Below are 15,499 nucleotides of genomic sequence, written 5' to 3'. Positions count from 1 at the left end.
AATTTCATTTCTCTACATTATCTGCTCACTGAATACTCCATCAAATGCTTCGATCATGGCTTCTAATTGTACTACAAGTACTTTTGATGATTTGTCAATAAGCCCTGCAGCTACTCATGTGAGCCACAGTGTTTGGGGTAATGCACAAAAATTTGTAAGTGCCTTGATATACTGCAATGCGATGTCAACATAGTAACTATTTTTATTTTCTCCTTTATGCCTTGTCTAGTCCATTGGTCACAAGCACACAGATCCGCCGATTTAGGCAGTGTGTCAATGCTCATGTAGTGCAGATTCTTCGCTTTAGGCAGCACAACAACAAACTACAGATTCACGCTTTTTTGAACTTATATCAAATGCAGATTCACCGATTTAGGCAGCACGTCGAGTGTAGATTCGCCGATTTAGGCAACACCGATCACAAAATCATGCTGCAGTGACTGGCCACCACTGTAACTGGTATGATTTTTGTTACCCAGGTACATAATGAAATTGATTTGGATTTGGACTTATATTGTGGAATTGGAATTGGATTGGGATTTGGTATCTGGTGATTATTACGACAGTGTTTATATGATGAGACTTGACATTATGAGATTGATGATGAGTGTGACCAATGATATCCTGATTCATCAGGCTATGACATATACTGCTTATTCTAGTGGTATGGGACACTAGAATAGGTAGTATGTGGATGACGACATGCATAAGCTAATGTTGTTTAATTTCATCAATTTTTCTTTTGTTATGTGATGCTTTTGGCACAACATACTAATCATTGTCTTTGACAAGTATTGTTTGCAGATTTTTATCTTCGCAACTGAGGACAGTTGCTTTCCAATGGAGAGGTATGTTATGGAATTGATATCTTATTATTTATTGCAGCTGTGACAGGTGGAAAAGGCTTGACCGAGCTAAGCTATTGCAAAAGGATATCATATTTTATGTACATTTTATTATTCAAGTGCTCTTTATGAGGTTTGGCCATTTATGACCGACCGGCCAGTTTGTACTCACATTGACCATTGAAGAAATCTATAAAAGAAATACGTGCAAGAGGGAAAGGGTCACTCTTGCACGGGGGGAGATTGCACCCAGTGTCTATGTACTTCTTCTCTTCTCTCCCCTCTTCTCTCTCGTCGTGCCGGCGTAGCACTCTGCTCTAGGAGGTGCACCTGCACGTGCTCGCTTACTCTCTCCCGCTCTCTGTCTCTCTTCGTTTGTGTATATTGCGATCATGCGACCACGTGATTGTGCCAGGTATGCCGATTAGTCTGTTTTATGGTTTGTAGTATGCTATTTCGGGTATTTTGCAGGGAACTCCATGCCTCCGATTGTAGCAGGATGGCCCCACATCCTCGTCACTACTCATAATGAGGGTAAAAACCTTATCACCTGGACATAGATTTAATCTTCTATTGGCATCCTCCGTCTTTTCTGTGTGTGTGTGTGTGTATGTGTGTGTGTGTCTGTGTGTGTTCACACTGTAAACTACCTCACATTCTCTAGTCATGTCCAATCCCTACACACCTCGGTCTAGAGGTGCACGGAGATCGAAACCACCAGGTTATAATCTCGTCTTTATTGGTCAATGCCTATGGGTACGAGAAATCTACACACTCACGTCTACATGATAGTGCACGTAGTGGACAAAACCCCTTTGCCTCTTCTCTAGCTGTAGCATTTCATAGCATCTTAACATCTTTTAACAGTAGATCTTTGTCCTGGGGGATTCACTGTGTTTTGCCATACGGTACCACGTGAGTGTACAAGAGGGGGGTTTTTGGATTTTGTACATAAGCGTATACAATACGGGTAGCCCCTCATTATTTCATCCTCATACCGTATACATAAGGGAGAGGGGGGGGGGGGGGGGGGAGGGTTACATAGGAGTTACATATAACTACTTGGGTTACCTTGAGGGGGGGAGAGAGAGAGAGAGCATCGGCTAAGTTGTTTTGACGGAGAGAGAGAGAGAGAGAGAGAGAGAGAGAGAGAGAGAGAGAGAGAGGAGGGGAAGTGAGCATCAACTCCTATTCTTTCTAGAAGAACATATTTGCACTTTGACTCCTACTCTCTTTGACAAAGGTAGAGAGAGAGAGAGAGAGAGAGAGAGAGAGAGAGAGAGAGATTAATTGCCACCTACTTGCCTTATTGGTAAAGGACTTCACAAACAATGAGTGCTCTGAGTAGCGTGTTGTGAGTTAATGAGGTGGTAGTGGGATTGGGAGTTATCATTGAGGAGGTAGGTGGCCTCACATGAGCTGTTACTTTAGGCTTCATTAGTAGGCATGTGTGTGTGTGTGTGGCATGTGCATGATGAGTACTTTCATGGCGTGGCCTGTTGTTGCCAATCAAAGTCTAAAATGGAGACTTCCGCAATGCTCTCACACCTATGCTAGTGATTCAAGGTTGAAGCCTTTCACTACTACATCACCATGATAGAGCAATCCTCAGATGATTCTAGTCGCCCCTCTCTGCAGGAAAATACGTAAATTGCTTCTAAAAAATATTCATCCTATGCACGATGCTTACACAAAGGCAAGTCAAGGGCCGGGCCTGCATTGATAGTTTTTGATGCCCTTCTGTCCTTCAAACGACTGTCAACCTTGCATAGGAAGGGTTGACTCATGAAAATCCCTACACTTAAAGGGATCAAATTGAAGTTGCCCTTCAACTCCGAGGGAAGATAATTTGTCCGATCCGAAGGGCTAGCCACCTTGCCAACCCTTCCTTTACATGTATCTCTGCCTACGCTTCCCATGGAAGGCAAGGTGGGCTAGCAAGTCCTTCGCTAGGGAAGGGTGACCATCTTCAAAGTCCTTCAAGAGAAGGGCAACTCTGTAAAGTGCCCTTCCAAGATTAATTTTTCCTAACTTTATTTTGCCAGAGTCTTTTTGGAGGTTGGATTATTGATTGAGTTTTAAACTCAAGACCTCTCAAAAGAAATCAACAGCAAGATTCCTTTCGTAAATTCCAAAGAGGCGCGCTACACACTATTCAATATTCTCACACAGTTTTGAGAAGACAAAAGACTTATGAGGCAACAAAGTGAGTAGGGGAGACCCAATCTTTTTTAATATTTTATTAGTGGGAATCGAGGAAGATCCCCACTGGTAGGAAAGGGAATGGTGGCAACGGGCTTGTCGGCATGTGGTGATTGACAGGGGAGACTGCAACATGAGGTATCGAGTGATTGGAGCAGCGAGGCGAAGGCCATGAGGGCGCAGTGGCATCAGGCGACAAAAATAGTCATGTGGGGGGTCCTACATGCCTATTTTTTTTATCTTAATTAACTTGTGCAATCGCTAACAGCATCGAAAGCGTGCTCCACTGGTTAGGAAATGTCCACGGGAGTTAACGACACCTACGAAGGTGAGTTCAATTCCTGCGTTCTAATTTTGAAGGGTAGGACTACTAGGTAGGTAGTAGGAATCTTTGTGCAAGTAAATGAATAAACATCGAACAACCCAGTAGTAGGGATACCAGCTGGAGGAAAATCGAAAAATGGCCCTATTAGTTGAATGGAAGCCTGAAGGGTTAACGGGAAGAGGGAAAAGGGAAAGACTAGGTAGGGACTCCCTTGCCCTTTTTGATCTCTCTCTCTCTCTCTTCTTCTTCTTTGTCTCTCAGCCTGGCAAAGCAGTAAACCTCTCTCTCTCTCTCTCTCTCTCTCTCCATCTGCACGAGGCAAGGCCCCACCCTCAGGGCGCTTGTTTGCTGGCTCTATCCATGGCCCATAGGGTGCCTCTTTGTTTAGATCTATGCAAGGCAAAGGCAGTACGTCGTAAGGTACTGCTGCAGCCCGCGCTTCTGTGTCCATGTACGCAAGGCAGGGGCAGGCCGAGAAGGGGTGCAGAGAGAAAGGAGGACGTCTTGGTCTTTCTCTTCGTCTGTGCAAGGCAGGGGCAAGAAGAGGGAAAGGCGGGGGGAGGAAAACTCCCATGTATGGTATTTTCGTTTAAGTCTTCCGAGTAGTAGGAGCTGAGTAGGTACCTCCATGAGACGGAAGAGAGAGCAGCGACCTTTTTTTTGGGCTGGAACCCTTAGTAGCATTTTCCTGTGTAGCTGACGAAAACCTGCGGATACCCTACTTTGCTCTGCGTTTGCGTTTGTGTGTGCAAGTACGCGCGTGCGTGTCCTCTCTGCCTCCTTCCGCGAGCAGCGAGCTGGAGTCTGTGGGTAAGTATCATGTTCCTTTACCAACTTCGGGGCATCATGGGAAGCACAGAAGAACCGAAGCACAAACGTCGTCATGTCAACCATAGCTCCATCTCTCCCCTGCACTCAAGAAGTAGGCGTCCTTGCATTCTACTGAGGAGAAGAAGGTATGCTTCTTGTTTTGTGCCTCTTTCTCTCCCGCTTTTTGTTGGTTTTGTCATCCCTCGCTCTTAAACCCAGAGATCCATTCCTGTTTTGGCAAAAACACAGTCCTTCGCAAGCCATCATCACACAGGCTGCCTAAACACATTACAAACTAACGTTCGCTCATACTTCAGTATGATTTATCTCGCCCAGGCTCCAGAGTCATGAATGCCAACCTGACTGAGCTGCGGTGTCATTGCAATCCGTCCAACCTGGGTGAGCAGCATTGCAGCCTGCCAAGAACCACCTCGCGAGTTCAAGACATACTACCTCTTGGAGCCATCTAAGCGCGCTGCAGCCAGAGAGGCGCAGAGCTAAGTCCCCACTCAACTTTCAAGCCTCCAAGTTCAAACACGTGAGTCTTTAGAAATTAATAGAATTTAAATCTGTCTCTTCTTTTGTACTTGTTAGAATTTAGGATTTGTAGATTATGGTCTTTAGAATAATATTGATTTCCCAACCAAAGAATAAATAACGGCAAACTTGGAATTCTCCCGTTTTTTGGGTCAAAATTTGAAGCTTTAGTCGCGATTTTCTTCAAATCAAGCTCAAAATATAAGCGGGATTTTACAATATTAGCCGGTTAAAATACATTGGATCCTAGTTTTTTTCTAACACTTCTAAGTTACGAGTTGAGAGTAGTTACTTCAAAGTTTAGCAATCTTAAGGCTCATGCATACTTCAGGGCTTGCCAAAAACCTTTTTCCTAACCGAAAAAATAGGAACAAACAATACTCTTAAAATTTTAGATCGAAGCATTTGTCGGTAATTATACTAAATATTATTGTCAATGTTGTCCTATTTGACTTTGTTCATACGGAAAGTTCAATTTCAGTTAGAACCTTGTTTTGTTGACATATTTTTGCACTTGGTTTGGCATTAAATTTGAGCATAAATGGGTGAAGAATAACAGTATCCAATGTAGTCTCACGTCAGTTTCTATTGTATGAGCTATAAGAGCCAGGTTTCTTTAATTCAAGTTGTCCCTTTAGCATTTTCAAAGCTTCCTAGGTCTCAAATTTTGACCATCCAATTTTCAAGTACCAAAACAGTTAATGGCTGACTCTCTTTGAGTGAGTGCCTATATATTATGTTGTTAGTATTGAAGATTGGGTTTTTGCTTGGAAAATTGCAGATATTTTTCATGTCGACATTTCATTAGGGCACTAGCTGACCTTGTACCAACATTGAGTTTTGTCAATTGATGCTATTGCAGTTCTCTTTTTCCCATACCAACATCTTGCCTAGTACCACATGCCTTTAAGATGCAAGTGTAGGTGAATACATCTCAAGAGATACCCTCACTTGGCATCCGTTGAATACAGGCGCCTACTGGGCATATCTGTAATCAATACATTCCAAGTGATGACATCCCACACAAGAAGTTTGTCAAGCACTTTTTGGGCTTTGTGAAATACACCACATTTGGCATACAATGACATTTTTCTCAATAGCCCTTGACTAACAATATCATTAAGAGTTTTTTTGACCCTATCGACATCTTGTGTAATGCGGCCTTGGTCCAAATCATACTTGACATACATATTGACTAGCATGTCCCCAAGTATGTGTTCTTCTCAAGTAACCCAATATTGTGAATATCAGTATGTATCCTACAGCTTTGATTTAAATCCTTTCTCTTAGCATAGTAAGGTAGTGAGCTCACAAAATAAAGAACTATTCTCTTCCTCTCTATGTTTGTTTATGTTGGGCATATCCAACAATCAATGCACTCTAAGTGATGACAATCTCGACATGAAGCTCCTCCAACACTTTTTGTGCTTTTTAAAGTACACCATGTTTGGTATACCTATCAACCAAGGCATTGCCAACCATGACATCCTTTTTAACAGTTCTTTTTAGCATCTCATGTAGGGCTATATGCCTTCAAGATGCAAGCTTAGGTGATTGCATCGGGAGAGGCGCCCTCGCCTCGCATCTGCTAAAATCATCCTAGTACTTGCTGGTCGTTCTGCTATTGCGTATACCCTGCAAGTAGTGTGTTTAAAGAGACAACATCCCAAGAGGAAGCTATAAAGTACATCTCATTTGACATTACTTGTGTAGTACCACATGACTTCAAGTTGAAATAGTAGGTGATTGAAAATGGAGAGATGCTCTCCCCTCACATTCACTGAAATAGCCAAGATCGTGTTGGCATCACAATTTACATACATACATCGCAATTGACATTGCAACCATAGGAACTCGACCAACATCCTTTTTTTTCCTGATCTTTCAGCTCTATCTGTTGCTGCGTGCAGGTTTCCAACATCAACAAGGTGGCTCCATCTCTAGATTGCGGTCTATAATAGGATATAATACACGTTACTTTCAAAAGTTTTGAGTGAATAAAAACATTTGACTTTGGTAGATGGTGTGTGTGTGTGTGTGTGTGTGTGTGTGTGTGAGAGAGAGAGAGAGAGAGAGAGAGAGAGAGAGAGAGAGATAAGATCTATCATTTAAGGTTGATGCACCAAGTGTTCTCAAGTGTAATGTTTTTGTTCAAAAACTTTAATCTTTTAATGGGTTGTTTTGTAATGTGTTCTAATTTGATAAGTGAAGTTTTCCATGGTTGTTTATGAGCATGCCATTATTTTTTATTTAGAGAACAATCCATTTCATATGTGTGCCTTAAATCCCATGTGGGAAGCCTACTAAGTAGGTGGCTAGTATTATTTGTCGTGAGATTGAGATTTGTATCAGTTTACAAGAGGAATGTTGCCCATGTTTTGTCAAATTACATTGAATCGATTAGTTTATTTTAATCTAGTATTTGTTATATTTGTTACTTTATATGGTGGTTTGTTCTCTCAAATGAAAACACAGTACAATCTACACTTCTGTTTGTTTGCAATTCAACATGTATTTTTGCAAAAGCCTGTGCTTTTAAAATTATCATGTTACTAGTATACATAAAATAGTGGGTCGTTACATTCCGTACGAAATTCGTATGAGAGGGGGTGTCTCATTGTGAGAACGTCTATATCTTGTCCTTATGTAGGGGGGTAGGTTAGCATGTAAGATATCGTACATAGGGGGGTTTCTTTAATTTGGATGCACGCAAGTGACATCCCCCCTTTACTAATAGTGAATCCCCCGGGATCTTTGTTTGAGGGATTACTTAGCACATCACATGTTGGCCTCCAATCTGAGTATCATGTCGTTGAAAGCTTTCCAACTTAAGGTCGCATCCGTATAGAGGAAGAGAGGAATCAACGTTCGTTTAACTCTAATTTTTTTACCATAATCCCAAAGGTAGACTCTAATATAAAAACTCAATCCAAAATCTAATTTTAAATCTAACCTAATTGAACTGTGGTGATTCGCGGCTAATTGCATATGGTTAGTGTGTGAGTTAATAGGTGTCATATTCTGATGGGAATATACATATTGTTGTGTAACTACTAGTATTTGCTCTTTGCGCAAAGTGCGCTTTCATTGACATGCACTAAAATCTAAAAAAAGCTAGTCCATTGAACATAAATCTAGATCTACTCTAATCTTAAACTCAAAATAAACCTAAATCTAATCTAACCTTGAATCTAACATAAATCTAAAATTTAATTTAATTAATTTTAAATCTTGTCTTTATCTTAAATCTAAATCTAATTTAATAATAAACTCAACATAAACTTAAATCTAATCTAATCTTAAATCTTAAACCTAAATGTAATTTAACTTAAATTTAACATAGCTAGCTAATCTTTAAAACTTTCTTAATTTTAAGCGAGAGAGAGAGAAGGAGAGTGTGGGTTACCTCTTTGCTTAAGCGCCAAAAACTCAGATCTAAGATCTGCGTTTTCGAGCGCTCTCGGTTTATTTTTTACTCCTGTCGCCGTCGCTATGGGCGTCGTTATGTAACAAATAAAATAGCAATGCTTATAGCGACGCTGTGAATTTTCACTTTAGAGCGTCGCACTGTGAGAGTCGCTAATGTGAAGTACCTCTTGTAGTGTTTTAATGATATATTGCTCTTTTTTTGTTCATGGTATCATTTATATTTCAATGTTTGCTCTTCTCTCTTTAACATGTCTCACTGCTGTCCCGGCTCATCTCTGAAACTCATATCCTATGATCGTGAGAGTGCACATGTACATGTGGCAATAAAAGAAGATGTTGAGGAGTACATCACAAGATTCTATGTGTATTAGTACGTAAATGCACAAAGATAAGAGATCCCTTGGGTTATGGGAGTGGATACATGCTACAAGAAAACCTTCTAATGACAAAAATAGTGCCACAATGATCTTTTATTTCTAGAACTCACAACATTGAGTGATGTATATTAAACATATCAAAACATTACACGACTAGCCCTGCTCACAATCCGAGTCAAGGCATCCACCGGAGCATAGAGATACATGATAGGGTTATATTAAGCATATCAAAACATTACACGACTAGCCCTACTCACAATCCGAGCCAAGGCATCCACCGGAGCATAGAGATACATGATAGGGTTCAAAGTACATCCAAAAAAAGCTAGCTCTAACTTATTAGAACAGCGTTGATGGCCCAATACCATTCATCTATGTCCTTTCTTTTACCAATTGAAACAATCAATTCTCTAGTTTCTTGCACCAAGGTGGTGAAAGACCTTTCCTCTAGAAACTATCTCTTGGTTCTACACATAGGGATCTAGAGAATCATTTTCTCATAGTGAGATCAATCTAGATTTTTCAATACTACATTTTGATCCAAAAGCTAAGCTGAATGTTTATACAATCTCCAAATCGAGTAGGGATTTCATGACTTCCTCAATGAACAACCAAGTAATCCTATCATAAGCCTTATCAAGATCAAGCTACAATAGGATACACTCTTGTTTGGTGAATGATGTGTACTCTATGCCCACCATGGTAGACATGATGTTATCATAAATGGACCTTCCTTTGATAAAGTCGTGCTAGTATGAGGAGTAACGCATTTATTCAAAATAGGAGACAGTATAAGGGCAACGGTCTTGGAGATAATCTTGTAAGCCACTAACATCATGGTTATAGGTCACTAGTGTTTGAGTTGAGAGCAGCAAAAATCGATTTAATGAGGCCCCTTTTAATACTTGAGTCAAGGGTTCCATTACTCATTGCTTGATTGGCCATTTGCGTAATGAGGGACTTGAGATTGTCCCAAAATTCAATATAAAATTATGTAGTCAACCCATCCCACCTAGGGGATCTGAAGAAGTGCGCTTGATTGGCTGCCTCAAGCTAGTGTTTCCCTAGACAACAACCTAGCCTTTCTAACTTCCTCCATCTAGTGATCGGTCATGTCACTTTTAGCTTCAAGCCACCTTTTGTGCCCAGCTCCGAACGTAGTCCCTACACGTTTTTCAGTTGTCAATCGCTTTACCTTATCTCCCAGAAGCATCAAGTGCTCCTCACGGGTCTTCTTGAATTTGGGGCTTGTGATTTTAATCGCTTTTTGCATGCTCCGGGTGAATGAGTCCCAAGCTTTGGGGTTGTCTGAGGAGACATCTTTACAGAGCTTGATGAAAGATTTTTCGGTTAGATGCTTGAAAAGGGGGTCTTTGAATAGATGCGCTTCCGAAGGTAGCACCTTCTTAGGGCCTGTGGGGCCGTTGGCTTTTCTTAGTTTGATGTATAGGGGCAGGTAAGACTAGTAAGGTTACCGCTTCATATCTATATATGAGCGAAGGAATCCAGTCTGTATGATGTGAGCAGCAGCACCTGTCAAGCCGAGGGGCTGTCATGGCAATGATATTAATTGCAATTAGCTTAGGAGAAACAAAAACGTATAGAAGAAAAAAATGTTTTTATTTCGGTTAGAAAAAACGGGTTTGGCAAACCCTATTTCAGTCGTGGGCATCAGAATGGTTGGCGACCTAGGCTCAGAGTGAGTACTATATAAGCGAGCTGCGAGGGGTGACAATGAGAAGGGTATTATAATTTCGAGTGAAAAAGATGATCCACAAGGCGTGTGCGTTTCTAAAGCGGTGCATACCATTCAAGACAAGAGCACCAAAACGGAGCACTAGTCTAAGTGATCAGCGGCGGATCAATGCGGAGGTAGGAAGAAGGGAGGAGAGGAAGAGCAGGGAGCATGAACTGGAGGACGTGTTCAAGGCCTTCGATCTGGACGGTGATGGCCGCATCTCTGCGCAAGAGCTGCAGCGCCTGCTGGCCACGCTGTGGGACTCTACCCCAGCAGTGTCAGAGGAGGAGGCGGCTTCCATACTACGCGCGGCGGACATCGACCAGGACGGCCACGTAGACATGGCCGAATTCATGGCGTTGATGATGCAGGAGGGGGATTGCGAGGATGATGGGGAGGAGCAGGAGGTGGCCGAGGTCTTCCAGCTCTACGATAAGGACGGCAATGGCTTCATTGATGCTGAAGAGCTGCTGCAAGCGGTGAGCAAGCTGGGCGCCCCGCGCACCTTGGAGGAGTGCCGCCGCATGATCGCTGCTCATGACCTCAACGGGGACGGACTCATCGACCTCCACGAGTTCAAGCTGCTCCTCTCCGGTTAATTCATGGGTTCTACACAACGTTGAAAGTTCCAGAGCTAGAAAAATACGTTTTTCCTAACCGAAGAAAGTATGGGCAAACTTGAAATTCTATTGCTTTTTGGATCAAAATTCGAAGCTTTTGCCTGTATTTACACTAAAACTTGTGCAAATTTGCCAGTTTTCTTCAAGGCAAGCTCAAAATCTAACCGAGATTTTATGATTTTAGCTGGTTAAAACACACTGTACCCCGATTTTTTTCTAACACTGGTTATACCTCTTCTATAGTGCATGTTGGCTTACCTTTCTCTCATGTTCAAACTCAAAAATTGAGAGAGAGAGAGAGAGAGAGTCGTAGGAACAATTCAAGAGACCTCAATTAGAATGCTTTGTCGCGTGCATTTGTGTTGCATTGAATTTAAGCCAAATGAATTAAAAAAGAGCTTGTCCAGTATTTTCCTTGGCTTTTTGGCTCAATCTCACTCTAGTGTGCATTCTTATCATTGTGTATAAGTGGTTGTGTTAATTCAACATTCAACAAGAGTATTTATCCTAAAATAAGAAGATAGGAGGGGGAAAGAGAGAGAGAGAGAGAGAGAGAGAGAGAGAGAGAGAGTTGGTACCATGTCTAGGACGTTTCATCAAGATGTCCCAATTTTTATAGGTGTATCTCGCAAAATAAACATAAGATCAGTTATAATTTATATAAACTCATGATTAGGTCTCCCCAATCTAAGAAAAATAAAAATTCTTTCAAAACAAATTAAGTGTCTAAGTGAAGGGTGAGTTTAAGAATGAAAAGACAGATGAAGGTGGAAAGTCAAAAGACAGATGAAGGCAAAAAGTCAAAAGACCTTCTATGTCCATATAAAGAGGTAGTCAACTTCACATTGGTATATTTATGTTTCTCTTCTCCTTTAGGAAAGTCAAAAGACAGATGAAGGCAAAAAGTCAAAAGACCTTCTATGTCCATATAAAGAGGTAGTCAACTTCACATTGGTATATTTATGTTTCTCTTCTCCTTTATTTTCCCTTTAGCATTTTCTTCTCTTTAAAGTGTCGCGTGTGTGTGTGTGTGTGGTGTGTCCGCCCTTCCTAGCTGATACTCTTGTAAATCTACGTGCCTTATCATCGCATGTTGCTATGTACTATAGACTATTGCATCCTTTTTGTTATTTTTGAGGGAAACTTTGAATTAGGAATACCTTTTAATTTTGGTTTGGATGACTTGAAACTCATATTTATCATATGTTGTTCATTTGTTATATATGGAACAAAAAGAAAACAGAAAATATTTTTACAAAGGAGAGTTTGCATGGTCCTCCCAAATTTATACTATGTGGGAATGTGTCGTTCCCTTAGCTAGCAACGTGAAATTTTCAGTGTATTTGCTTCTTTACATTTCTTAGTATTTGAATAAAAAATTAAAATGAGGTTGTTGTCACGTGGCTAAGTGAGAGGGCAAGGATTTGGACGACAAGTTGGTACTAATGAAGTAAATATCTATCTAATGAGGCTTGAACTCAAGACTTGATACTCTATAGGAAATTAGGATAGCCAATCTATGGCACACTTGGGGGATAGAAAGTTTATTCAAGTTTCCTCTCCTTATTCACACATCCATGAAAAGAGAAACTTTTAACATAGTAGGGGAGAGAGAGAGAGAGAGAGAGAGAGAGAGAGAGAGAGAGAGAGAGAACATCATGTGTCTACTACTATATTCTTTTGTTGTATTTGATGTGAGACCGCCAATTATAGCTTGGCTCAATTACAACTCTCCTGCAAGATTTGTGAGGATAAGATTCTAGAAAGGTCAATCGTTTGATAGATTGATGCTAGGCTAGCAACCTTGCTAACATAATCCCATGTCCTTTCTTCTCTTTTTCTTCCACAACATTCAATTCAAACCTTGCATCTGAATTCTTAAAATTTCATTAGGAACCTTGGTTGTTGGGTAATGGCAAAGCTACAATACAAAAAACTTATGTACTAGTAGACATTACTTTTATTGTCGCAAAAATCATTGTCTCTTACCTAGTAATCTATCATATAATATTTTTCATAATGTGATAAATATGAAGGTATATGTGCAACTAATTAGCCATGCAAGTGATCCAAACTTGCATCGCACACATGAATAACTAGGCAAAATGCATCATAGGAAGTGAGAAAAAGTAAAGAGCATTTAAGTCAAAATTTTAGATATATGACTTTGCAATTACCCTATTCCTAGCCCATGCACTTTGCATATGCACCTTTTAGCATGTTGGGACTATACTTCTCTCAAAAAAGGGAGAAACGACAACAGTAGGCAACTTCAAGGAAAATAAAAAGATTATATGGTAAGAAAACAGACATGGATAGATGGCCAGAGCATTGCAAGGGACAACTAAGGATATGAAAAGAGAGACCATGATCTCTAGTAGTATCAGGAGTGATAGATGTGTGGCTATCAAACAAAACCGAGTTTCTAGTTTTCCACAAAAAAGACAACATCCATCCTCTAAGAGAAGCACTACATAGATGTAATCCAGTAGAACCTGTTTGTATCGTACCAAATAATAGTATGAACTTTAATCTTCCAATGAAATTTACATATATCATACAAAAATTCCCACCAAGCATGCACAATAGGGCAATTTCAAAATAAGTGTGTGAATGTCTCTAGCTGATTACATCTAAGACATTTTCCATTTGGCATCCTCTTTCTTGATAATAGAGCCCCTACAAGAAGAGCCCTTGTCATAATCCTCCCAAGAACACTTTATGCTTAAAGCTTATAGAAGAATACCAGACTTTGTTGAGTTTCTGTAACTACCATTTTTTATATCGACTAGACTACCAAATCCTATTAAATATGACCTCAATTTGAGATTGTGGAAGCAACTGCATGTAGAACCTTTTGGTTGGGGAAGTCCACTAATTAGCTGAAGTATCTGGTAATTCCCAATCTCTAAACTCCTACTTGACATCTTGATTACATGGAACCTAAAGGTTACTGACATGTGCACAAAGTTGTCCCCATGCAATTCTGAGACCATTCCCTAGCCTGAATCTTCTCTTCGCCACCATAAAAGAAACAAGCTGGCTATTAGAGTCCGCAATTCAATTGATTGGGATTAACCATCTTTTAAAGAGTTTTAATGATTCTTTGCCCAAAAAAAAACAAGTGGTTTTTGAAAAACAAAGACACAACACCCAATCATAGCTAGATTCAAGTCTAAAATGCTAAGGTTTTTTTGGTATCACATGTTGTTTCTTGGCTGGCTTGGACCAGCTGGCTATGCCTGTTCAACTGGGGGAATTGGGGATCTTAAATCTAAAATTGCATATGCTTGCTAGGAGAGTCACTTTACTGAAACACATGATAAGTTTAGATACTTGCTGGGCAGAATGCTATGGGCTCTGATGGGGATAAGGCAATGGTGTATCATGGGGTGTGGGACATGCCTAATTTGGATAAATTTTTCTCTACCACTCGTTAAATTATGTGAATCTTATATTGCTAATATGCTGGTTCAATTACGAAAATCTATTTCTACTTTGTTGATATGGGATGGTAGGACCAGACATACTGGTAATTCATTGAGTCTTTCTTTTGGATCTTTGTTTTTCAAAAACCACCTATTTTTTTGGGCAAAGAATCATTAAACCTCTTTAAAAGAGGGTTAATCCCAATCAATCAAATTGCGGACACAACCCCCAACCCCAACAACACAGTATAGTTTGTTATTCTCTGTCCAAACCCCAATTTTTTCACCACAAAGTCCCATATGATAGAGTCAAAAGCTTTAGTAAAATCTACCGACAACACTACAATCTTCTGATTACATTTGTCAGCTGCCTCCATACTAAGCACGACGATTAATATGCTATCTAGAATTGATCTTCCCCCAATAAAATCCTAATTGTACTTTATGTACATGTTTCTTGAGAAAAGGGAGAGATTCCGATAGCAATGGCTTTGGCTAGCAGCTTGTGCAGTATGCCCATCATGGTGATGGGTCTTCATTCTAACAAGCAGGTGGGGAAAATCTTCTTAGGTAGCAACTTGATGATTCCCAGCTTCAATAGTGAGTCCATATGTTGAGTTAGCCAGATCACCTGGTTTATAATTGATGTGATCAATGGATGCAATTATCCAAAAATGCCACCAAAAACTCTTTGATCAATCCACACACTCCACGAGCTTTATCATTAGCCAACTTTATAAGAGCCCATTGTAGCTCTCCTTGATCAAATTGTTGCTCAAGCCTTCTAGCATTGGTATCCTCAACACATGGACCCACCATAGATAGCAGGAGATCAAGAGCTTGCTGCCTTTTAGAAGATTTATCTACTTCCCTATTTAGGATTCCCTCAAACTATCCTTTAAATTATTCCATAATTGCATCTGGTTGATTTGCTATTGTACCATCACCCTTTACAATTTTGGCTATAGATTACCTTGAATACTTAGATTTGAGTCTACTAAATCTTTTTTGGATTAACCATCTCTGAGTTTTGACTGTTTGCACAAAGTCAATCTTTTAGTTTTGGTCATGCATTTGGACCCTCTGAATCAACAACAGGATATGTTTTTTCATGTGGATGCTAGCACATGCAAGATTGCATGTTTACATCAGTGGCAAAATCTTGTTTAATGTATTTAGATGCAGCAG

General features: G+C 40.3%; 1 protein-coding gene across 4 annotated transcripts; it reads left to right on the top strand.

Annotated features, from left to right (window-relative positions):
* The first annotated feature begins 3,565 nt into the window (after positions 1–3,565).
* On the top strand, positions 3,566–13,752 carry LOC147441880 (putative calcium-binding protein CML19). 4 transcript variants are annotated; one of them, XM_086528277.1, is made up of 3 exons: positions 3,566–4,328; positions 4,519–4,720; positions 6,630–13,752. In XM_086528277.1, the coding sequence occupies exon 3, from the start codon at positions 10,293–10,295 to the stop codon at positions 10,860–10,862; it is 570 nt and encodes a 189-aa protein (XP_086384403.1). In that variant the 5' UTR covers positions 3,566–4,328; positions 4,519–4,720; positions 6,630–10,292; the 3' UTR covers positions 10,863–13,752. The 4 variants fall into 4 exon arrangements, 2 of the variants coding, with proteins under 2 accessions (XP_086384403.1, XP_086384404.1); XM_086528278.1 differs by having other exon boundaries at positions 4,500–4,720; XR_015190162.1 differs by lacking the exon at positions 6,630–13,752 and adding an exon at positions 5,582–5,847 and having other exon boundaries at positions 3,622–4,328.
* Positions 13,753–15,499: the final 1,747 nt, after the last annotated feature.

The sequence above is a fragment of the Adiantum capillus-veneris genome, chromosome 14 (assembly GCF_014529385.1).
Source record: "Adiantum capillus-veneris isolate H3 chromosome 14, ASM1452938v2, whole genome shotgun sequence".
NCBI classification, from domain to species: Eukaryota; Viridiplantae; Streptophyta; class Polypodiopsida; order Polypodiales; family Pteridaceae; genus Adiantum; species Adiantum capillus-veneris.
Note: the sequence above shows the minus strand (reverse complement) of the source record. Positions and strands in the feature narration are given on the sequence as shown.

Coding starts and splice junctions, on each gene's coding strand:
- LOC147441880 (XM_086528277.1), top strand. CDS start 10,293: ATGATCCACAAGGCGTGTGCGTTTCTAAAGCGGTGCATACCATTCAAG.